Source organism: Peromyscus eremicus, unplaced genomic scaffold (assembly GCF_949786415.1).
Source record: "Peromyscus eremicus unplaced genomic scaffold, PerEre_H2_v1 PerEre#2#chrX_unloc_4, whole genome shotgun sequence".
Taxonomy (NCBI): Eukaryota; Metazoa; Chordata; class Mammalia; order Rodentia; family Cricetidae; genus Peromyscus; species Peromyscus eremicus.
This window is the reverse complement of record NW_026734291.1, coordinates 1,076,846-1,102,178: the sequence shown is the minus strand read 5'-3', so window position 1 is coordinate 1,102,178 and position 25,333 is coordinate 1,076,846. Positions and strand designations below refer to the sequence as shown.

Below are 25,333 nucleotides of genomic sequence, written 5' to 3'. Positions count from 1 at the left end.
AAAGTGCACTAAATAGAAAAAATAATTAATACCTGAGAAAAATGCAAAGAAAAATTTAATGACAAGGAAATACAAGGTTTCTTTCTTAGCATAAACATATGAGGTATTTTATTTTTTTTATATTCTCTATTAATTATTTTAACATTACCATTGTTAAAATGCTTTTACAAAACAGAAAATGTTGGGCGTGCATCATCTACACATAGAATTGTACTTAGGAGACCAAAACACGAGTATTATGAGTTCCAACATATCCTTGACTAATTACTGATGTCCAAGCCAGGCTGGATAACAAATAGCATTTCAAAGTAATTTATAAAAAATATGAAAAATAAAACAAGGAACAAATACCCACCACCCTTTTACAGATACACTTACTTGAAAATTAGGGTCACATACTGCCTGATATTTAAATATAAATAGATCACTTACATGATGGCCATTATTCTATACATTGCAGCAGATAAATACCTCTCACTAAGTGAAAGCACCATAGAACATGAAACAAAGCCACAGAAGGAATATAAGGACCAAAAAATAAACTTCGCTAAATGGTTTGCATTACATATAGCTACTTTAATATATACCTCAAATGTTGCAAAATAGAAGCTATAATGTGATCTTTACATCAGTCTTTAGTGAACATGTTGATTAATTTACTTAATTCAAGAAAATGAAAACAGGATGTTCTAAGTTTTTTGTGTCAAAAATGAGACAACTGTAGTGTCTAACAGTTTTACCAAATGTTTACACAAATGCAGTTTTTCTCTTGTATGAGTTTTTTCCTATGTCCTGATATCAATATGACGTAAAAGAAAGCTCTAAAATATTTACAGGGCTAGAGACATGGCCAATCTCTTAATACAAGCTCATCCCCAGGACCAAAATCAGGGTTTTGACAACTTACAGTAATTCCCACTGCAAGAAGTTCCAGGGGTCTAACCTTCTGGAGAAGCAGAATGCACATGCACAAGTAGAGACAGACATCACATAATTAAAATTAAAAGAAATCTTCAAACTAATTTTTACTTAAAAATGTTTTTCTCTTGTAATTCTAGTCATAAAGGTATTGAGGCATCTGAAGGCTTACAGAGTTACTCCCAATCATGTATTGATTCATTTAACTGAAAGCAAGCATGTAGGCTTGACTTCAGAAAAATCAATCATTCTCAGTCTGTGGTATTATTTGGGAAAATTTAGGAAATGCTGCCTGCTGGGGGTAGGCCTGAGAGTATAACATTTCCCATTTATACTTTAAGCTTTACGTTGCAGATTAAGAATGTGAATTTTCAGTTTCCTATTTTAGCTGCAATGTCTGATACTTGTTTCCATGCCACTTTCATGCTGATCTTGTATTGCTTTGGAACCATGGGCCAATTAAATACTTTCATAGGTTCACATTAACATGATGTTACATCACACCAACAGAAATGAATTAGTACACATTCATGAAGTTTTACACCTGGATTCATTATCTCATGTAATTGAAGTATAAAATCTAAATGAGTTACCATATTGCTTAAACCCATAGTCCTTTTGAGCATGTGAATTTGCAGGTATAAACCAAATACAGAAGGACATCACAATTCTTGAAGAGAATTTTGACACCTGTGAGATATTTCTCTCCATAATAATCATGTGTAACTGAATATAAGTGTGTTTGCTAAAGATCTTATCAAATCCCTTATAGTCACATTTCTTTGGTATGAGTTTTTTTATAGATGCTCAAGATGTAAAGTTATATTCACAGGCTTTTATACACCAATTACACACTAATAGTAATACTTTTCTAGGGATTCTCTTCAGTATGTGATCTTGCATGCCTTTGAAGATGACCATACTGTACAAAGGCTTTACCACACTGATTACATTCATAGGGTTTCTCTCCAGTATGTGTACTTTTATGCATATGAAGAACACTGTTTTGAGCAAAGGCTTTACCACACTGATTACATTCATATGGTTTCTCTCCAGAATGTGTTCTTGTGTGCCTTCCAAGATGACTGTAATAAACAAATGCTTTACCACACTGATTACATTCATAGGGTTTCTCTCCAGTATGTGTTCTTGTACGCCTTTGAAGATTACTATGATGTCCAAAGGCTTAAGTACATTGATCACATTCATATGGTTTCTCTCCAGTATGTGTTCTTGTATGCCTTTGAAGAACACTGTGGCGAGCAAAGGCTTTACCACACTGATTACATTCATAGGGTTTCTCTCCAGTATGTGTTCTTGTATGCCTTTGAAGAACACTGTGGCGAGCAAAGGCTTTACCACACTGATTACATTCATAGGGTTTCTCTCCAGTATGTGTTCTTTTATGCATTTGAAGAACACTGTTTTGAGCAAAGGCTTTACCACACTGATTACATTCATATGGTTTCTCTCCAGTATGTATTCCTTTGTGCCTTTGAAGATGATTGTAATGCACAAAGGCTTTACCACACTGATTACATTCATAGGATTTCTCTCCAGTATGTGTTCTTCTATGCATTTCAAGATTACTATGAAGTACAAAAGCTTTACCACACTGATTACATTCATAGGGTTTCTCTCCAGTATGTGTTCTTGTATGCATTTCAAGATTACTGTGAAGTACAAAGGATTTACCACATTGATTACACTCCAATATGTGTTTTCTGATACCTTTTAAGATTACCATGTTGTGCAAAGGCTTTACCACATTGATTGCATTCATTTTGTTTCTCTCCCCTTTGACTTCTTTCATACCTACGTGGATAATTTAAAAATGTAAAACTTAACCACAATTATTAAACTGTTACATCTTTATTTCTCTAAGAATTAATTTTTCAGTTTGTTGTACACGTAAAAAGGAATCAAATCTTAAGGTTTTATCACTTAATTTAGACTCATGTTGTTCCCTTTTAATAAAGATTATTTTCCACATTTGGAGATGCTTGTTATGGTAAGAACCTTTATTACAGGACTCACATTTATGGCATATTTTTTCTCAAGGAGATTATATATATATATATATATATATATATGAAAAGAACTGGAAGAATTCAGACTTTCACCCCACTTATTTCATCAATATATTTTCCTATACTGTGAATCCTACTATATTTGCAAAGTGAACCAGGGAAGACAGAAGTATTACATCTTCCAACTACTCATAGGGCTTCTCTTCAGTTTGTTTGCTGATGTATTCTCTTTTAAGCTGGGAAACCAATTACATGTAAACTTGAATCACATTTAGCAAGTCTACTCAACATGGGACTACTACACAACTTATAATTGTTCTGAGATGGACAAAGATACATTTCTTCTTTCCATATCCCTATGTTCATATGGCTTGTATCCAGAGTGACATATGATATTCCTAGTAAATTAAGAATAACAAATACAAAGTTTCTACAATGCCTCCACAGTTTGACATTTTGTTCCTCATGGACATGTCCTATGGGTTTTAAGGATTCTCCACTACAATCCTCCATTAACTCTTGAATCTAACAACCCATTTCATTAAACTTAGCAGAGTCAGAACAACTAGAGATTAACACTAGCTTTACTATGGACTACTTGCTTATTAGAATGTTTTGGATATAGACTTATCATATATTCAATGTGTATACCTTTGGTAGTATGAGTGATATGAATCTAAATGAACTGGCAATTCTACAACACAGCTCTGATAGATCTACGATTCCAATGCTGATTTCTGTTAAGGTATTGATTGCTTGTCTTTCTTCTAAAAAGAATGACCTGCCAACACAATTCACTTACCTGCCTTTCAGGTATATGGATTATGAACATCATGAATGTTCTTTAAGCTGTGATTATTTACACTGCTGCATTTCTTTAAAACTTAAAGAGACATTAAAATATATCCGGGGGCACATTTGTATCAGCTTTCACATGGAAATTACCTTTCATGTCATTCAGAACTTTGACAATGTTCTTCAACTTCAAGATCTTCCCAATTGTATCCTAAAATATAGGACAAGAAAATGTATGAAATATTACAGAAATTTGTGCAAAATTTAAGTTACTATCTTCAGTGATCCTTAGAACCATGCCTGATTTAGTCACCTCATTCTTTCTCACTCTCAATCAGAATTACCACAGAACATCAATAACCAAGAAACAGTTGTTGCCTTAATTTAAAGTGTGAAGGAAAATTTACCTATAGCAGTGAGGTTCGTATATGTCTCTAGCATCACATCTTTATAGACATTCTTCTGGGAAGGATCCAGCAATGCCCAGTCCTCTTGAGTGAAGTTGACATGCATATCATCATAGGTCACGGCATCCTAAAATATGCCATACATATGTATAAAACAAAAGCATGATACTGACAACATTGTAAATGCATGCTTCTTTGACAATATAGTCATATAATTCTGGTGCTTCTCACACTTATTCTACAACCCAGACATTACAATACAATCATCAATTTATTTTAGAATGAAACAAAATAGGAGGTTTGTTTCTATGGTTTCTGAATGCTTTGAATGGGATATCGCCTTGCAAGAGAAATGCCTATTAACAGACATAGAGAGACAAGCAAACACATCAGCAGTACTGAGTACACATCAGAGAAACTGTATGAATAATAACTAACTACAAAAAAGATGAGTAAGCTTAGTGTATTGGCTCATGCCTTGAATCCCAGAACTCAGAAAGCAGAGGCAGGTATATGTGTTTCTGAGATGAAAGTTAGTCTAGTCTATGCAATCAGCTCCAGGACAGCAAGAAGTAAATATTAAGAACCTGTCTGCACTGCAAACATCAATCAAATATACAAAAAAGATAGGATAAACTCAGAGACTTTTTTAAATGAAGTTGCTGCAAAGAGTTAGGCATTCACTCCAGTTCTGTATTCATCTTCCAGAAACCTGAATTTCTCTAGTTTAAACTGTAGTTTAAAAAATCTTATTAAAAAGAACTGTTTATCAAAACAGTTACAAATAGACAGATGATAACATTAGCAATATCACTGTTGATTATAAATAATCAACACAAGGCAGGACAGGTGACTCAGAAGTTAAGAGCTTTTGCTGTTCCTTCATATAGATGGGTTCAGTTGCCAGGACTTAAATGGGGAAATCACACAACTGTTCATTATTTCAAGCTCATAGATTCTAAGACTCTCTTTTGACTGCTGCTAGGGCCATACATATGTGTGGTGCATATCCATGTATACAGGCAAAAGAATCATAATTATTACAAAAAATCAAAACAAACAAAATGAGCAATAGGAATGTCACACACATGTAATTTAAAGACTTAGAAGACCCAGGCACTATTACTGTCATGAATATTGCCATCCTGGGAAAGAGAATGATATCCTCTGCCAAATTTAGAAATTCAAGCTGGGGATAAAGCTCAGAAAAACAGCATAAGTTTGACATGTACAAAATTGTATACTCTAGGCCAATCACCCAATAATATCTATAAAAAAAAACCTGGAATGTTGGCCAACTTTTTAATGTAAGCATGTAGAAGAAAGAGTCAGGTGAATCTCAGGGTTTAAGGCCAGGCTGGTGTATGGAACTATGTTTAAGACAGTCAGGGTGACTCAGACAAAGTGTATCATCAGAAACAAATATAAAAACAGCAAAATTTAAAAAAATCATGCTAGAAAATGGCTTAGAATTGAATACTACTTTGTTTAATTGTATCTTATGTGATTTAGTAATACCATCTATAATGGTGGTGAAGTCATGACAGTACAAGTAGGAATATGGTTGATTCATTTCAACCACAACATAACAGAAACCTAGAAAAGAAAATGAGTTGAGGCTATAGAGATACATATCATACCCCCCCAATGAGATATTTCATGCAGAGAGTTTTTTCCTACTTAAGGTTCTAAAAGCACCCCAAAGGAAGCTGTCAAGGAGAGACATATGTTCAAATACCTCATCCTATCTGGCATCTTTTCATACAGTCGACTAGATTCTGACCCACGTCACTATAGGCTCAGGATTATCCATGATCATTTAGCCACCTCAATAATCCTCAGAGTCTTCCCCACCTCTACATTGTTCAAATGTCCAAAGTCTCTTTTGACACTCCAGACAAATTCTTGACTGTGTCATCTTATAAAATCAGAAAACAATTTAAATCTTTTCAACAAATAAAAGGCAGAGAAAACCCATTCCCATTCCAAAGGAGAGGAACTGAGACATAATGAGGAAAGATTGGACAAAGACAAGATGAAAACTCAGCAGGGCAACCATCAAATCTAGTAGTTATGTGTCAGACACATGGAGCTTCATTTTCAAAGGGCTTAGATGGCTCTCAACCCACAACTTCCCATACATCTCTCTCTTTGGTTACTTCCTCTCCATATATGCAGCTCTCCATGGAAGATATCTCATAGCTTAAGTATCTCAACATCTTATGGTCTCCAAATGCAACCCAGGCTGCATCCTCATAGTATCATGCAATGAACTTAGACAGTGTCCTCACTGGAGCTCTTACCATACCAAACACTCATGTCTACAACAGTGTTGACCTGAAAACCCAGACTAACAATGTATGAACTTAAATTTTGTATCATTCTGGTTTCTAGAACCAATTCACCATCAATGATTCACCCCAATTTGGCTTCTAAGTTCTGATGGCCCCTACCATGCTTGGATCAGAGTTGCATCAGGGTTTTTATGAAGTTCCTTCCTGGGAATGTTAATCACTTTGCCTAATCCCTCCATTAACTGATGGCATAGAAGAATGGATTCTTACCCTTAGGACACCTTGCTAGACTTCCAATGTAGAGCAAAAGCCTTCTTTATAATGGTTATAATCTTCCTGAAATTCTTGTCTCTGTTCAGCATTTGACTGTCTTCTGAAAACACATAGTCCTGTTTTTCTCTACAACCCACAGTCTTTTCATATATTTATGATGTACTTCTTGAATTTTTTCACTGTAATCTTGAATGAATCATAAATAATAGGCATCCAAGAGAGTCATTATTCCATCTAAGAAATCAGCCCCATTATTTTTTTAATGCTTCCTTACTCATTTTCTTGGGAACATGGCATAATAAGAAAGGTTAGGTGCCAAAATATCATACAAATGACCTCTATCTTAATTCCCACTCTAATCCTATGTCCTCTACCCCAACTGTTTACAGTACCTTCAAGAGTACTTTATTCTAAATATTATAAGAATAACCAATTATTCTCTGTGTACAGCTTTCTATGTCCTTTGCCATCTAAATTTTGTTATCTTTAACATTCCTCCAAAAGTCATCATTCCCAGGACCTTTGAATAATAAAATCACTTTTGGTTTATCACATTCTGTTATAACTTAAATTTTTCTTGCTCTGATTCAATTGTCTAAACAAAAGCACCCCAGGAAAAGGATGTGCCTATTTGGCTCATTCTGTCAGATCACAATCCATCATTGTGGGAACTCAGGTTAGAAATTCAATCTAGCAACTGAAGGCAAAAACCATGAGGAATCTTCATTTCCTGGCTTTCTCTCTTACTTGGTCATTGTCTAATGCTTAGTTTACTGTCTTATCCAGTGCAGGAAAATTTTTTTAGGGATATTGCACACTCAGTGGAAGGGCCATCATCCATAAATCATCAATCAACAAAATCTCTCAAAGACTTAGCAACCAGCCATTCTGATGGGAACATCCTCAACTGATGTTCCCAAAGGTGACTGTAGAATCTGAATTATTGACATTAATTAAGACAATAATATGTGAGAAGATTTTAAAAAACAAAAACCAATATATCAACTACACCAATAACTTAAGTAGCTAAAATGCAAATATTAATGATAATAACAACTAGAAACACAGATATGCTAAAAAATGAGGAAATACAAATTTCTAGGAACAAGAAAAGGAAGCTTAATTTTTTTCTCCACAGAAAGTCGCCAAACCAATAAACTCAAGAAACTCCTGACATAATGTATCAGTTTTCCAGAAAATAAAAATAGGTGAAGGTTCATCATTTTCCAGAGAAACAAATATGACTAGATTATAGGCAGTGGGACTGAGTCCTGTACTCAGTGCATGAGTTGGCTGTTTGAAACCTGGGCCTTATACAGGGACACTTGGCTCAGCCTGGTAGGAGGGGACTGGACCTGCCTGGACTGAATCTACCAGGTTGAACTCAATCAGGGGAGTCTTTGCCCTGAAGGAGATGGGAATGTGTGGTGGGCTGGGGAGAAGACGGGGGGGGGGGCGGGAAGGGGGAGAACAAGGGAATCCGTGGCTGATATGTAAAATTAAATTAAATTATAAAATAAAATAAAAAAATAATTACACAACATAGATGGTATCATTGACAAAAGAAGACAGAGAGGCAGACATACAAATATAACATTGTCACTTGAACAAGAAATATTACATTCTAATAAAAATTCAAATCAAAGAAAACACTGACTAACATTCACTTTGTGCACTCCAGTTCTTGCCTTCACCAATAATAGAAAATGGGATCAGTGGTGGAAGACACCTTTAATTCCAGCACTCGAGAGGCAGGGCCAGGAAGATCTCTATGAGTTCAAAGCCAGACTGGTCTACAGAGTGAGATCCAGGACAGACACCAAAACTACATGGAAAAGCCTTGTCGCAAAAGACGAAAAAAAAAATGGTTTGGGTGAGAAGGACTCTTCCACCAAAATTGGATAGACTTCCTTGAATTCTAATATTTCTGCATTGTAGAAAATAGTTTTGGCTCTTAGAGCTATATCATTCTCTGTTGGTAATGAAAAGGATGTCTGTTAGATCATTTAGAAACGATTTTCTTTCCTATGATTGAAGATTGGATGTAAGTCTGAATCAGAGTGGGAAAATGGAAAATTTTCAAACCAAATGAAAGGTAAAAGCCTTTTAAATAAATATTGTGGGATTTCTATTCTATACCTAAAGCAAGCTGATTTCCTCTAATTGTTTTATAAGTCATAAGGGCCTTTGAAAACAAATCTAGCCATATTTTATGTGTATATTTGTATGTGTAAAAGAGCATATTTTCCATGTGTACAGATGACACAACAAAGAGCATATCAGATCCCCTGGATCTGGGAATATCAAATAGTTATAAGCCTAAAAACTTGCATGCTGGTATCTGAACTCCTCCAAGAAGAATACTTGCAGAGTGACATGCATAGTACTTTTTATCCAACAAACTGAAAGTCTTTCACAGATTAACCACAACAGAAACCTAAATAAGGTAATAAGGAAATGAATAATCCCTGGGAACCTAATGAATTGGTATAAAGACGTTGGGTATGGGATCAGGTAGGCTACCTACAGACTTTCCCCACTCTCTATTATCTAAGACTCAATACTCAGGGTCACCCCAAGGGCTGAAAAAAAAACTGCAGCTTCTCCTTTCCCTTTCCATGTCCCCTCTGGGTTCCAAAACCATCCCCACCTACCCTTCCCTACTCACTTCATATCTGAGTCACATCACTCAAATGGGCAGACACTCATGGCTCAATTATTTGCTACATCTTCAAGAATTCCAGTTAAAATGTCTGCATATCTATGACACAGTCACTTACCTTAGACCTTATTCTAAAAGTTGCCCTTACCACTGGAGTAGAACACCAGAGGCATCTTCACCTCTGCCCTCTCCATGTCTTCTGTGGATCCCTAATATCAGCTCCCCTGCATTTATTTTCCCCCAGCTTCCAACACCACCAAGTCTTCTCCCTTGAACATAACAGCCAAGAAGGCCAGGACAAAAGGCACTATTCACTCAACACATACTCTGAAACTCCAAAGAACAAAGAGAAACACAGAAACAAAACTCCAATCAAACCAAGATGATGTTAGAAACCAGCACTTAGACTTATAATCACCCCAAACCCAGATGCTGAGCATAAGAACATAGTAACAGTCAGGGCAACATGGAACCAACAGAGCTCAGCTATACTATCACAGTAGGCCCTCAATTTTTTTTTAAAAAAAAGATTTACCTATTTTATATATACAGCATACATGACTGCATGCCAGAAGAGGGCACCAGATCTCATTATAGTTGGATATGAGCCACCATGTGGTTGCTGGGAATTGAACTCAGGACCTCTGGAAGAGCAGTTAGTGCTCTTAACCTCTGAGCCATCTCTCCAGCCCCCAAAATTTTCTAACATAGCAGAAATACAAGAAAAAGACCTTAAAACAAACTGTATGGAGATGATAGAGGTCCTTAAAAAGAAAATTAATAAATACCTTAAATAAATTCATGAAAGCACAAACAAACAAACAATTGGAGGAAATCAATAAATTCCTCCAAGAAAGCTAGAATAACACAAACAATTGCAGTAAACCAAAAAACAACTTAAATAAAGCCAAGATAAACCAACAAATAGTTGAAGGAAACAAAACTGTTTAAGACCTGAAAATGGAAATAGAAACAATAAAGAAAACAGAAACTGAAGGAATTCCAGAAATGAAAAATTTAAGACTACAAACAGTACAAAAAGTACAGAGGCAAGGTTCACCAATAGAATAGAGAGATAGAAGAGAGAATCTCAGGCACTGGGGATACAGTAGAATAAATGGATACATCAGTCAAAAAATGTTAAATATAAAAATTACTTGAGGCAAAACAACCAAAAAATCTGGGACATTATGCAGAGACCAAACTTATGAATGACAGGAATAGAAGAAAGAGAAAAAACCCAGCTCAACCAGCACTCGGGAGGCAGAGCCAGGTGGATCTCTGTGAGTTCGAGGCCAGCCTGGGCTACCAAGTGAGTTCCAGGAAAGGCGCAAAGCTACACAGAGAAACCCTGTCTCAAAAAACAAAAAAAAAAAACAAAAACAAAAACAAAAAAAACCCAGCTCAAATGTCCAGAAAATATTTTCAATAAAATTATATAATAAATGTTTCCCAAGTTACAGAAGGTGCTGATGAAGGCACAAAGAAGCAAGCAAAACACCACATAAATTGGGTCAGCAAAGAAAGATCCCTTGTCACATAATAAGCAAACCAATAAACATACAGAACAAAGGAGAATATTAAAAGCTGCAAATGAAAAAAACCTAGTAACATATAAAGACAGACTTATGAAAATTACACCTGACTTATCAGTGGAGATTCTAAAATCCATAAGGACTTGGATACATTGATGCAGGCTCTAAGTAACCAGAGATGCCATGCCAAATTACTGTATCCATAAAATTTTCAATTGCCATAGTAAAGAAAATAAGGCCAGGCAGTGGTGGCACACGCCTTTAATCCCAGCACTCGGGAGGCAGAGCCAGGTGGATCTCTGTGAGTTCGAGGCCAGCTTTGGCTACCGAGTGAGTTCCAGGAAAGGTGCAAAGCTACACAGAGAAACCCTGTCTCGAAAAACCAAAAAAAAAAAAAAGAAAAAGAAAATAAAATATTACAAGTTAAAGTCAAATTTAAGCAATATCTATGTATAAATCAAGCATTACAGAAGGTACTAGAAGAAAAAAATCCAACCGAAGAAAGCTAGCTACACACATGGAAACACAGTAAATAAATAGTATCACATCAGCAAAAACAAAAGAAGGGAAATGGAAACACACACACACACACAAACATACTCTCATTCACATACTATCATCACCACCAATAACAAGAACAAATCACAAATATTAATAATCATAATTCCTGATATTTCTCAATATCAATAGTTTCAATTCCTCAATGAAGACGCAAATTAACAGTATGGACTCAAAAACAAAATTCATCCTTCCACTGCATACAAGAAACACACTTCAACATCAAAGATAGATATTTGTGAAAGGTGAAGGATGGAAAAAAAATTTCAATCAATTGGAACTAAGAAGCAGGTTTCTATAGCCATTTTAGTAACTACCAAAATAGATGTCAACCAAAAATTAATCAAAAGAATTGGGGAAAAATACTCCATCTTCATCAAAGGACAATTCCACAAATATTACATTTCAATTGTTAAAATCTGTGCCCAAAACACAAGGTAACCCACTTTTGTAAAAGAAACACTTAATACAGATCAAATGACACATTGACTCTCACACAGTGTTTGATAGTGGTAGACTTTAATATACCACTCTCACCAATGGACATGTCATCCAGATGAAAACCAGAGAAATATTGGATCTCATGGATTTTATAAACCGTATGAATCTAATAGATACTAGAGAATATTCTACCCAAAGAAAGAGAATACACCTTATTCTCAGCACAACATGGAATTCTCTCCAAAGTTGATGACACACTTGGACACAATTCAAGTCTCAACATATACAAGAAGATTGAAACAACTACCTGCATCCTATCAGACCACTATGGATTACAGCTACATATTAAAACCAAGCAAGCAAAAAACAGAAAGCTTTCAAACTCATGGAAAATGAACCAATCTCCACTGAAGAAAATATGTCAAGACAAAAATAAAGAAGGAAATTAAAGACTTTCTAGAATTCAAGGAAATAATACATAATGTATGCAAACTCAGGGGACACAACAAAAGTGCTGACATGAGGAAACTTCATAGCACTAAGAGCCTATATAAAAAAGTTAAAAGAATGAAGAGATCTCATATTAGCAACTTAACAGCACATATGAAAACTCTAAAACAAAAATAAGTAAGCATACCTAAGAGGAGTAGACAGGAAGAAACTATCAAATTGAGCAAAAAAAAAATCAACAAAATAGAAACAAAGAAAAATACAAGGAGTCAATGAAGCACAGATTTGGTTCTGTGAGAAAATCAACAAGACATACAAATCCTAATTCAAACTAAGAGACACAGAGATAATATTCTAATTTACAAAATCAAAAACAAAACTGGCCCTTAAAAATCTGGAGATTGCAACAATCTGGAGGTAAACAGACTCTGGGGTTCCAATTTCAGCTATTCAATGAGTCATAGCCTCACTGCTTGATATCCTTGAGATCATTAAACTAATTAAGCACAGACTTCCAGTGTTGTGGTAAATATAAAGTGAATTAAAGAGCAATTGCTATCATGAACATAGAGAAACAATACCCAATAAAAGATTTGCAAACTGATTCCAAGAAAACATCCAAAAGATCATCCAAACTGATGGAGTACGCTTCATCATAGAGAGGTAGTGATGACTCAATATATAAAAATCAGTAAATGTAATCCACCATAAAAATATACTGGAAAAAAAAACTGTATCATCCCATTAGACACTGAAAAAGCCTTTGACAAAATCATACATCATAAAAGTCTTGGAGAGATAAGGGATGCAAGGTAAATACATAAGTGTAATAAAGGAAATTTACAGCAAGCCTATAGCTAACAACAAATTAAATGGAGAGAGATCCAAAGTAATTGCACTAAAATATGGAACAAGATAATGCTGTGAACTCTCTGTAGCTACTCAATATAGTACTTGAAGTTCTAGATAAGACCAAAAAAAAAAAAAACAAATGAAGAACATAAAAGAGATATAATTTGGAAAGGAAAAAGTCAAAGTATTATTATTTGTAGATGATATGATAATATACTTAAGCGACAATAAAATTCCAACAAGAGGACTACAGCTGATTAACACTTTCAGCAAAGTGGCTAGATACAAGGGAAACTCAAAAAAAAATCAGTATCCTCCTCTAAAAAGTGACAAACTGACTTAGAAAGAAATAAGGGAAACACCCTTCACAATAGCCTCAAATATTATAAAACATATTCAAGTAACTCTAACAAAGCAAGTGAAATACATGCGTGATCAAAATTTCAAAGTATTTGAAGACAGAAATTGGAGAATATATCAGGAGATGGATAGATCCCCCATGCTCATGGATCAGTAGGATTAACACAGTAAAAAGGCCACCCTACCAACAGCAATGTAAAGATTCAGCACGATCTCCATCAAAATTCAAACACATTTGTTTGAACACCTTGAAAAGACAGTTTGCAGATTCATATGAATAACCAAAAGAATGGGATAGCTAAAACAATCTTGAACAATAAAAGAGCAACATGGCATTGTTAGTAAAAAAGACAAGTTGAAAAATGGAATCAAGTTTTTAAGATCCAGACATAAATCTATAAACATGTGGACACCTGCTTTCTGATAATGAAAATAAATATGAAAAGAAAAAAAAAGACAGCACTTCCATCAAATGGTGCCTATTAATCTGAATTTCTGCATGTAGAAGAATTCAAATAGATCCATTTTCACCATGCTGAACAAAACTCAAGTCCAAGTGGGTCAAAAACCCCAACATAAAACCAGAAACACTGAAAAGGATACAAGACAAAGTGGGGAAAAGCCTTGAATGCACTGGCTCAGGAGACAACTTTCTGAACAGAACACTAAGGTCAATAATTAATAAATGGGACCTCATGAAGCTCTAAAACTTCTATAAGGCAAAGGACATAGTCGATTAAAGAGGCAGCTTAAGGAATGGGAAAAATTTTTTTAACAATTCCATAACCAATAGAGGCTAAATCTCCAATATATGCAAAGAACTCAAAAAAAAACCCAAAAACAAAAACAAGATATTGAATGTTACGGAATAACCCTTCTGTACATTGTGAATATGGAGTACTCTCACAGGTTAATTACAAATTGACTGGCCTATAGCTGGGTAGGAAGAGGTTGGAAGGGAGAGTCAGACTAGGAGAATTCTGGGAAAAAGAGTTCAGAGACAGAGGAGTCACCAATCAGACAGAAAGGAATTAAGACAAGCCAGAATTGTAAATGCCACAAGCCTCTGGGCTGCACATAGATGAATAGAAGTGGTTTAATTTCTGTTATCAGAGCTACTTAGTCATAAGTTTGAGCTGTAGGCTGAGCACTTGTAAATATAAGCCTCAGTGTATTTATTTGTGAGCTGCAACCAGGAAAAATACATGTACCTACCCTTTAAAATCTAACTAATTAAAAAAAATGGAGTATGGATCTAAGCAGAGAATTCTCAACAGAGGAATGTCAAATACCCAAGAAACACTTGAAGAAATGTTTAACATCATTGGCCACCAGGGAAATTTGAATCAAAATTACTTTTAGATTCCATCTTAGACCTGTCAGAATGGCAAATATGAAAAACCCAAGTGACATGTCATGCTAATGAGGAAGTGAAGCAAGGACAACACAACCCCACTGTGTGTAGGAGTGAAAACTAATACAGGCACCATGGAAATCAATACCATGGTTTTTCAGAAAACTGGGCATCTATTGACCTCAAGACTCAGCTATACCACTCTCGGACATATAAACAAAGGATGTTCCATCCTATCCTAGGAACTCTTGCTCAACTACACTCATTTATGAGGATTTTATTCATAATAGCCAGGAACTAAAAAATAGTGAAGATATCCCTGAACTGAAGAATGTATAAAGAGGATGTGGTACATTTATATAATGTAATATTACTCAACTGTTAAAACAATGACATCATGAAAAAATTAATACCTCACTTCTCATTGTTAATATCAACTACTGTCAGAGTAGGAAAAGTGAAACTCCTTCTTGGCCCTCCCTTGCTGTGCTGTGAATACACCTGGCTTTACTGTTCATCTGTGAACTCAATTCTTGCACAGAACCTCTTCATTTTAAGTTCCCAATAAAAGTCAGAGAGATTGGAGGAAACTCATTCACCCTTTTATTCTTTGTTTTCACATACCAGTCTAGGCCCTGCCTGGAGGCAGTTGCAAGACTGTCTTCCAAGACTAGGCAGCAGAGTAAGCATTAAATTTTTAAACAAGTTTCAGTTGTGTATTGTGAGAGAAACCTGAGCTACAGAAGACATTAATTTGACCAGTGGTTCTCAATCTTCCTAATTCTGTGACCCTTTAATACAGTTCTTCACATTGTAGTGACCCCCACAACTATAAAATTCTTTTAACTACTACCCCATAACTATAATTTTGTTACTGTTATGAACCATAATGTAAACAACTGTGTTTTCTGATGGTCTTAAGCAACCCTTGTGATAGGGTTTTTTGACACCCCCAAAGGGAGTCGTAATTCCCAGGTGGAGGACTACTATTTTAAGCTGATATTAATTAGTTAACTTAATTTATTAATTAACTTACACTTAATAAAAAATAGAATGAAATTTTTAGTGACTTAAAAAACCATTAGGAAATAGAAACAAATATTCATTAGAGCAGTAATTCATTTAAAGAAGATAAAATTTTAAAATGATACCAATAATTGACTTTAAAATTGTGAAAAGAATTGAAGGAATAATAGGCTATGATGGTGTTGAAAAAGAGTAATCACTCTCCTGTTAAAGAAAATGCCTTTAGTAAGACTTTGTATGACTTTGTCTCATGTAAATTATTAGCTGCTGAGTGCTGTAAGCGGACACAGATTTACAGCCAATGGCCTGTGCCTCAAAACTCTAAGCCAACTTAACTGTGTCAACCAGGATTACACACATCTTCATGGGAGAGTTTGCTGTTGGAATCTAAATACTTAGTAGCTATCCTCCCAAAACTGTACACCCATCAATTCTGTCTGTCTTCATTCACCTGGAAAAAACTAATGCATGCAGGGAAATTACAGAGAAAGTCACTCACCATGCCACAACAATCATTCAGTGTAGTGGAGACCCCTCCAGCTCGCTGCCTTCAACTTCAGTCTATGACCTAGCTATTGTCTACTGTTTCCCCCTACAGTGAACACAGTATACTGTTCCTCCTCTTCTGGCCTGAAGGGAGGAGCCATGCTCCACACACAAATCCTTTCCCTGTTCTGCAATGGACAGTCCACTATGAGACTCAGACTGGTAATTTTAGAACTCTGTAGTGCTGCAGATGTATAAACCAAGATTTAGGATTAGTTAGTCAGGAAGATAGCAAAGGAAATGCCCTGTGGTGCTACAGACAGGGTTCAAGTCCACCTCAATCACACAGAAGGCCTTGGCTCAAAACTGACTTTCAAAAAGACTAGAGATGCCCCTGTTCTAAAATTAACATAGTTTTGTGGCACACCAGGACTTAATGTTGGCTGTAATCTTGTAATTGTCACTGGAGAAGCATTTAGAGGCCAGGTTTTTAATGGAGGGAATGGGCCTTTCTGCTGGTTATAAATCAAGGTTGTCCCCTTTATTATGGGAATGTAGCTGGTTAATCCTGAGAAACAAACACTATCATCTTATTTTACTAATCTCTAACAGGTATGGTTAGCATACTACTTATCTTTGGGATACTGGGATGCAGCCCTCCCTTTTCTAAATTCTACTTTGTGAATCGATGTCTCCTAAGAACTGGGAAGTCTTTATACCATCAATTCTATTACCATCAATTCTACTCTTCTACATCACAAGTTAGCAGTGGAGTGCTACTTGACACAGAAGATACTTAGAGTTAATCAAAATTAACTCTGTTATGCCCAGATCACAGGGACCCTTAAAGACCATCACAGAGACCAAATTCCATGTGTTAAACCAAAAAGCCTTTATTCAAGCTCTGGGGCTCAGTCCCTCTGTCTTTCAAAAGCAGGGGTGAGAGCAGATAGCCTTGAGCCAGGCAGGGTGGGATTTTGTTTTAATCAAAGCAGAGGTAGGGGTGAGAGGATTTCCTGGGTTTAGGATGCTGATTGGCTGACAAATGTCTAGGGCTATCTGTAAAACAAAAATAGGTGTGTGCTACACTCAAGGACATCTGGCCACCTTATGGTAGGAATGTTAGGAATTTCCTCATCCCTGGGTGGATCCCTGGGTGGTATCTGCTAGAGGCTTTTCCTGCATCTGGATGTTGCCTGCCAGTAAGCCTGTCTCAGAAGCCATGTCTAGGACCCTACACCTGTCATGGCTGCTGTGTGGTCAAGCTATTTTGGGGCCCCTTCACAAACACCAGTTGTTTCCTAAACCTTAATATTAAATTTCAAAGTGCAGAACTTTTGGGAGATGTGAGATGAACCAGGGGGTCCTGAGTTTGTCAAATCTGTGTTCTATAGCAGCAACATAAGCACTAAGGGCACCAGCATTTCACAGTGATGTCAACAAGGATATTTCAGAGCACAGTCCCACTCCTAATGCTCTACACAGATACTGCTGGTGGAGTGAAGATATGCAGACGGTAATAGCTGGCCACAGAAATTGCAAAGACCACATAGGACCACGCTGAACCACACTGGAGCATGAAGGACAAGCAGGATCATGCTGGACCATGCAGGACCAGGCAAGAACATGACAAACTCTGCATTTGGCCACATGCACCCAGCCAGCCAGGAGAGGACCCAACATACTGGCTCCCATGACTCACCTGACTGTTAGTCCCAGTCTGGGGATGGCAGCCCCTCACTCACCATGTTGTGGTTTTCCAGCTCACCCACGCTCCCTGCTCAGCTCCCTGCAGCAGCGTTCATAACACAGCACACAAAACCACTGGTGCCAGCTTCTCTTCAAAGCCAAGCCTGAAGCCTGAGGCAGAAAGGACACAGCACAACTTCTGATGTGGACAATTTCCTGGAGTGCCTGATTGGCTGGTGAAGCCTGAGTGACAAGAGCACCTCCCTAAGGGTTACCCTGTGCTTAAAGACACAGCACAATGGATTCTGACCCTGCCTTCCACCCCAGACAAAGACATTTTCTAGATCAGCAGAGATATGCGTTTCAATACCATTTGCTCCTGGCTCCAAGAGCAGACCTTGCTGTCTTCCTGCTTTCCATAGATACTTCCTTGCACACCCCACTACCCTAAGTGTAGTGGAGTAACAGGAAGTCACTCCATATCTTATCATTTGGTAAGTTTTAGGAAATGTTGCCCTGCAGGAGAAAACATGCCACTGGGGGGAGGCTTTGAGAATTACATCCACACACATCCATTCACAGTTCCTACACTCTGCTTCAGGGTGAAGTTTAAGGATGTGAGTTCATGGCCTCCTGTTTTAGCTGTCATGTCTGACACTTGTTGCCATGCCACTTTCATGGTGAGCCTGTATCCCTCTGGAACCAAGGGCCAAATTAAACTCTTTTATAAGTTGACCTAGAAAATATATCACAACAACAGAAAAAGAACTAACAAAAATCCATAAAGTTTTACACCTGAATTAGACATTTATTGCAATTTCAAACAAGTACAAAATCTAAAAGGGTTTCATTATCATTTAAATTTATAGTGCAAGTTTTACAGCTCTAGAGGGAAAGGTAACCAGCCTATCAGAAGTCAGGCTATACTTAGAGCTATGAAAGGAAGGTATCCTAGATACTTATAGCTCAGAAGAGAAAGGAACACTGACTATTGGATGTCAGGCTCCACCTTCAGCTGCAAAGGGAGATAGACTGGATACCTATTGCTGAGAGGCAAAAGGTACCCTGTCTATCATGAAGTCAGGACATATCTGAACCTGTGTTTCAGGGGGAATTGTCTCCCTACAGAATGTCATAGTTTGGCTTCTCTCCAAAAGGGAGCCCTTACAACTGGGCTCTGCACCACTCTGCTAAGAGAGTTTACCAAGAGAGATGTCCATTGCTGCTCTGCTCCACTCCTTTGAGGGAGATTCTCAGCACAGCTATCACCATGTTGAGCAAAGGCTTTACCACATTGATTACATTCAAAGGGTTTCTCTCCATTATGTCTTCTTTTATGCACTTGAAGATAACTATTACATGCAAAAGCTTTAAGACATTGATTACAATCATAGGGTTTCTCTCCAGTATGCATTGTTTTATGCATTTGAAAGAACTATGATGTGCAAAGGCTTTACCACACTGATTACATTCATAGGGTTTTTCTCCAGTGTGAGTTCTCTTATGCACTTGAAGATTACTGATATATGCAAAGGCATATCACACTGATTACATTCATAGGGTTTCTCTCCAGTATGTGTTCTTTTATGTATTTGAAGATTACTATGATATGCAAAGGCTTTACCACATTCATTACATTCATAGAGTTTCTCTTCAGTATGTGTTCTTTTATGCCTTTGAAGATGACTGTTATGGGCAAAGGTTTTAACACACTGATTACATTGAAAGGGTTTCTCTCCCATAGGTGAATTTCCATGCCTTTGAAGATGACTCTCATATACAACAGTTTTACCACATTCAGTATATATGAAAGTTTTCTTCTCTCCAGTTTGACTTCTTTCATGCCTGCAAGCACATGTAAAATCTTAACCATAATCACTACACTGTTGACTCTTTATATCTTTATGAATTAAATTTAAATTTGGTCTAATTGTAAAGAGGAATCAGATCTTAAGATTTCATCATTGTTTTTACACCCATGTTTTATTTATGCAGTTCTAGTACTCACTGGGCTTCTCTGTAGTGTGAGTTTGTTAATGTATTAACTATGAAGATAAAAAAATCAATTATGTTTATACTAGAATGAAATTCAACAAGTATACTCAATGTGGGGATTGCTACATATCTTCTCATTGTTATGAGAATGACGTATATTATGACTTCCATATCCCTGTGCTCATATGGCTTGTATCCAGAGTGATATATGATATACCTCGTAAAGGAAGAATAACAAATAAAAGATTTCCACATTGAATTCCATTTGACTTTCTGTCCTCATAGACTTGTGGTATAGGGATTAACGTTTCTCCTCGACAACATCCCATAATTTTTTACTCTAACTGCCCCACTCACTAAACAGCACAGTCACAACAAGTATATTAGTTACACTAGCTTTACTATATACTATTTGCTCAATAGAAAGCTTTGACAATATATTTATCAGCTCTTCACTGTGTATTACTTTTGTAATATTAATGTTATGAAATAAAAAGACAGTTGTGCAGCATACCTCTCGTGGTGCTATGATTTTAATGGTGATAAATTTTGAGAAATTGTTTCATTGACATTGATCTTAAAAGAATGCCTTGCAAATGCAATTCACAAACCTGAAATTGAGGTTTATGATGTTGTGAGAATTTAATAATCATCAATGCACTTTAAGTCGTACTTATTACACTGCTGCTTTTGTTTAAAATTTCCGGGGCACAATATAATTTCTTCTCAAGTATTTTTTATCAGCTTGCACAAGAAAATTTCCTTACATGTCTTCTAGAATTTTGAAAATGTTCCTCAATATTATGATTTTCCCAACTGTATCCTAAAATAGAGTACCAGAAAATTTATATAATTGAAAGCATTGTAAAATTTATGTTACTATCTTCAGTGAATCTGAGAAACATGCCTGTTTTATTCACTTCACTCTTCTTTCTCAATAAAATTACACAGGAACATCCAAAACCAAGAAATAGTTGTCCCCTTATTTTAAAATGTGAAGGAAAATACACTGTCTTACCTATAATAGTGAGGTTCCTGTAGGTCTCAATCATCACCTCTTTGTAGAGATTCTTCTGGGAAGGATCCAGCAAAGTCCACTCTTCCCAAGTGAAGTTGACATGCACATCATCATAGGTCACTGCATTCTAAAAGATCCCATACATATGTACAGCAGAAAGCATGATACTGAGAACATTATAAATCTATACTTCTTTGACAGTATATTCATACAATTCTGGTGCTCCTCATACTTATTTCCTGACATACATATTATAATGTAACCAAAAAGTCACTTTAGAAAGAAACTGAATGGGAGGGTATCATCTGTCATTTCTGTTCCCTTTGAATAGGATACCACCTTACAAGAGAAATGCCTATTAACAAACATAGAGACAAGGAAACTGATGAGCAGTACAGAGTATACATGAGAGAAAATATATGAACAATAACTAACTACAGAAAGAAAATAAGATGGAAGAGCCGGGTGTATTGTCTTATGACTTTAAAACCAACACTCCAAAGTCAGGTGCAGGTATATCTGCCTCTGATTGGAATGCCAGAATAGTCTATGCAATCAGGTCCAAGACAGCCAGAACCTAGTTGAGCAATTGTTCTTGTGATAAGATGGAGGAGTATCATTGGGTATATGCACAAGAGAAGTATAGCGGGGTCTTGAGTTGGATTGACTCCCAACTGTCTAAGAATTACATATTGATTTCCACAGTGTCTGTACAAATTGCAACTTGTGATAGCAATGAATCCCCTTGCTCCATGTCCTTCCTAGCACTAGATGTCACTTGTGTTATTGATCTTAACCATTCTTATAAGTGTAAGATGAAAGCTCAAAGTAGTTTTCATATGCATTTCCCTGATGGCTAAGGATGTTGAACATTTTTTAAGTCTTTTTCAGTCACTTTAGGTACCTCTACAGAGAATTCTGTTTAGAGGTGTACCTCATTATAATTGCATTGCTTGGTTTGTTGTTGTCTAATTTCTTGGGTTCTTTATTATCTTGTGTGAGAAGACCCAGAAGCACATAGACAAACATGTTGTACTCACTTAATTGTGGAAATTAGCTGTTAAGTAAAGTACAATCACAGTAAAAATAGTTAATCACATTATAACACATAGATATTTATTTTTTGCTTTTTTGAGACAGAGTTCCTCTGTGTAGCTTTGCGCCTTTCCTGGAACTCACTTGGTAGCCCAGGCTGGCCTCAAACTCACAGAGATCCGCCTGGCTCTGCCTCCCGAGTGCTGGGATTAAAGGCTTGCGCCACCACCACCCAGCTTCTATTTTAGATTTTAAATGGTATTCTGTGCCATTGTATTTTGGAAACTTATAATCCATTTTCTGATTTCACAAATGTCACCATCAAGAGACCGTCTTATTTGTCAGGAGAGGCTTTCAACATTTGAAATAGTGTAGGGGATGTGGCAAAGTATGAGGATCATTGAAGTGACTAAATGCATTTTGTTCCTAGATGATCATGAGCCTATAGGCTATAGGCTATAGCCTATAGCCTTGTTTAGAATATAGTTGATTGAATGAAAAACCTCTCAGACACAATGATATATGTGAACATGTGTCTCTCCTTGGTGACTCTCTTTTGATTGCCTCTTTAGTTGGAGGAGCCTTTTGGGAGAAAATTCCTCACTAGTTTTGTGATATGCATCTCTATAGCCTCAAATGACTTCCTGTTCTTTGTGTGTACTGAGTTGTGGTTGAAACTAATCAGCCAGCTTCCTTCTACTGTCAAGCCTTTACCACCATTAGAGATTCTATCTCTATATCACATAAGGTAGAGTAGAAGCAATTGATATTCAGTGCTAAGGCAGTTTGTTAACCTGGTCTTTTAACATTGTTGGTTATTTTTGAATACAAGATTGGTCTGTGTAGCCCCGAGTGTCCTGAAAGGAGTTCTGTAAACCAGGCTGGCCTGGAACTCACAAAACCCCCTGATTCTGTCTCCCAAGTCCACAGGTTACTCTGGGTGAACATTCCTGCCTTTTTTGTTTTTATATTATTGAATAATGGGCCTGGGATGTAGGTTTTTATAAATATTAAGCATATGCTGTTTTACGGAGCTCCACATATAACTTGAATTTTAAAATTTGACACATGTTATCATTCTATTTCTCTATTTGGAATGTATTCATGATATTAACATTCTTGAGCCTTCTGAGTCACTGTATGGCAGGTGCATGAACTTCCTCCTGCCTGTTACATTTATTTTGATTTTGAAATGAATATGAGTATTTTATTTGAATGCATGGATATACACCATGTGGGTACCTGATCCTCAGAGTGATAAAAAAGATGGTCTCAGTAACCCTGAACTTGGAATCATGGATAGATGTGTTTCCTCATGTAAGTACTGGCAAATGAGCCCACCTCTATGCAAGATCAGCAAGAGCTCTTAACTAGCTTGCCATCTCTCTTGCATAATCTGTGTTGATTATTTATAATCAACATTTATATGGCTAATTCTGTCATCTTTCCCTTTATAACTATTTAAACATGCACTACTTTTTAGTAAATTTTTACATATGTTATAGTATGAATTGTGGCACTTCAGCATTCTTGAGAAATACAGAACTAAAGTAAATGCATAATTCTTTGTAGGAACTTCAGTAAAAACTTCTTAGTTCTTTCTTTCTTATTCTGACTTTTGCTTGGGAGACAGGGTCTTAACATGTACTATAGGCTTTCCTAGACCTGATTGCATAGACTAGGCTTGAATTCAACTCAGACTCAGATATACCTGCCTCTGCCTTCTGAGTCCTGCTGTTAAAGGAATGAGCCAATACACCTAGTTTGTCCATCTTATTTTTCATTATAGTTAGTAATTGTTAATACAATTTCTCTCGTGTGTACTCTGTACTGTTGATTTGTTTACTTGTCTCTCTATATTTGTTAATAAGCATTTCTCTTGCAAGGTGATATCCCATTCAAACGGTACAGAAATGACAGAAGTGATCCTCCTATTCAGTTTCCTTCTAAAGGGACTTGTTGATTACATATAATTTGTATGTCATGAAGTAAGTGTGAGGAGCTTCAGAATTATATGACTATACTCTCAAAGAAGTATACATTTACAATGATGTAAGTATTATGGTTTCTCTTGTACACATGTATGGGATATTTTAGAATGTAGTGACCTATTATGATGTGCATGTCGACTTCACTTGGGAAGAGTGGACTTTACTGGATCCTTCCCAGAAGAATCTCTACAAAGATGTGATGCTGGAAACCTACAGGAACCTCACTATTACAGGAAAGATAGAGTTTTCTTCACATATTAAAATGAGAGGACAACTGTTCTTAGGTTTTGGATGCTCCTCTGTAATTTAATTGAGAAAGAATATTAGGTGAATAAATCAGTCATATTCTAAGTTTCATTGAAAACAGTAACATAAATTTTGGACAGTTTTAAAGAAAATAACATATATTTTCTGGTACGTTACTTTAGGATACAATTGGGAAGACCATAATACTGAAGACCATCTTCAAAGTTCTAGAGGCGTTACTTTAGGATACAATTGGGAAGACCATAATACTGAAGACCATCTTCAAAGTTCTAGAGGCTATGAAAGGTAATTTTCTTGTGCAAGTTGATACAAATGTGCCTCTGAAGAAATTAAAATGTGTCCTGTAGCCGGGCGGTGGTGGCACACACCTTTAATCCCAGCACTCGGGAGGCAGAGCCAGGTGGATCTCTGTGAGTTTGAGGCCAGCCTGGGCTACCAAGTGAGTTCCAGGAGAAGCACAAAGCTACACAGAGAAACCCTGTCTCAAAACCCCCCCCCAAAAAAAATAAATAAATAAAAATAAAATGTGTCCTGAAAGTTTTAACCAAAAGCAGCAGTGTAAATAAGCACAGATTAAAGTACAGCAGTGATTATTAAATTTTCAGAAAACCATATATCTATACTTTAAGTTGTTGAAATAAATTCACAAGGCATTCTTTAAAAAAAAGACAAGGGAACAATGCCTTAGCATATATCTCAATTTGAATCATAGCACCATGGGAAATATGCTATAGAACTGGCAATTAATTCATTTCATATTACTCATATTATAAAAGTATACATAGTGAAGAGGTGATAATTATATTTTTAAAATTTTTTAATAAGGAAATAGTGAATAGTAATGGTAATGTAGTTTGTATACTTGTGATTGTGCTGCTAAGAGAGGGGGCTGTTAGA

The 25,333-nt window shown here is 36.4% G+C and overlaps 1 protein-coding gene and 1 pseudogene across 1 annotated transcript; both read right to left on the bottom strand.

Annotated features, from left to right (window-relative positions):
• Positions 1-1,879: 1,879 nt before the first annotated feature.
• Positions 1,880-18,809, bottom strand: LOC131901144 (zinc finger protein 120-like; annotated as a pseudogene).
• An 837-nt stretch (positions 18,810-19,646) lies between these two features.
• Positions 19,647-21,264, bottom strand: LOC131901143 (zinc finger protein 844-like; the record flags this gene model as incomplete). Its single annotated transcript, XM_059252398.1, has 2 exons — positions 19,647-19,975; positions 21,144-21,264. Coding segments are annotated over 2 exons (450 nt in total), but the record flags the coding sequence as incomplete, so codon positions are not given.
• Positions 21,265-25,333: the final 4,069 nt, after the last annotated feature.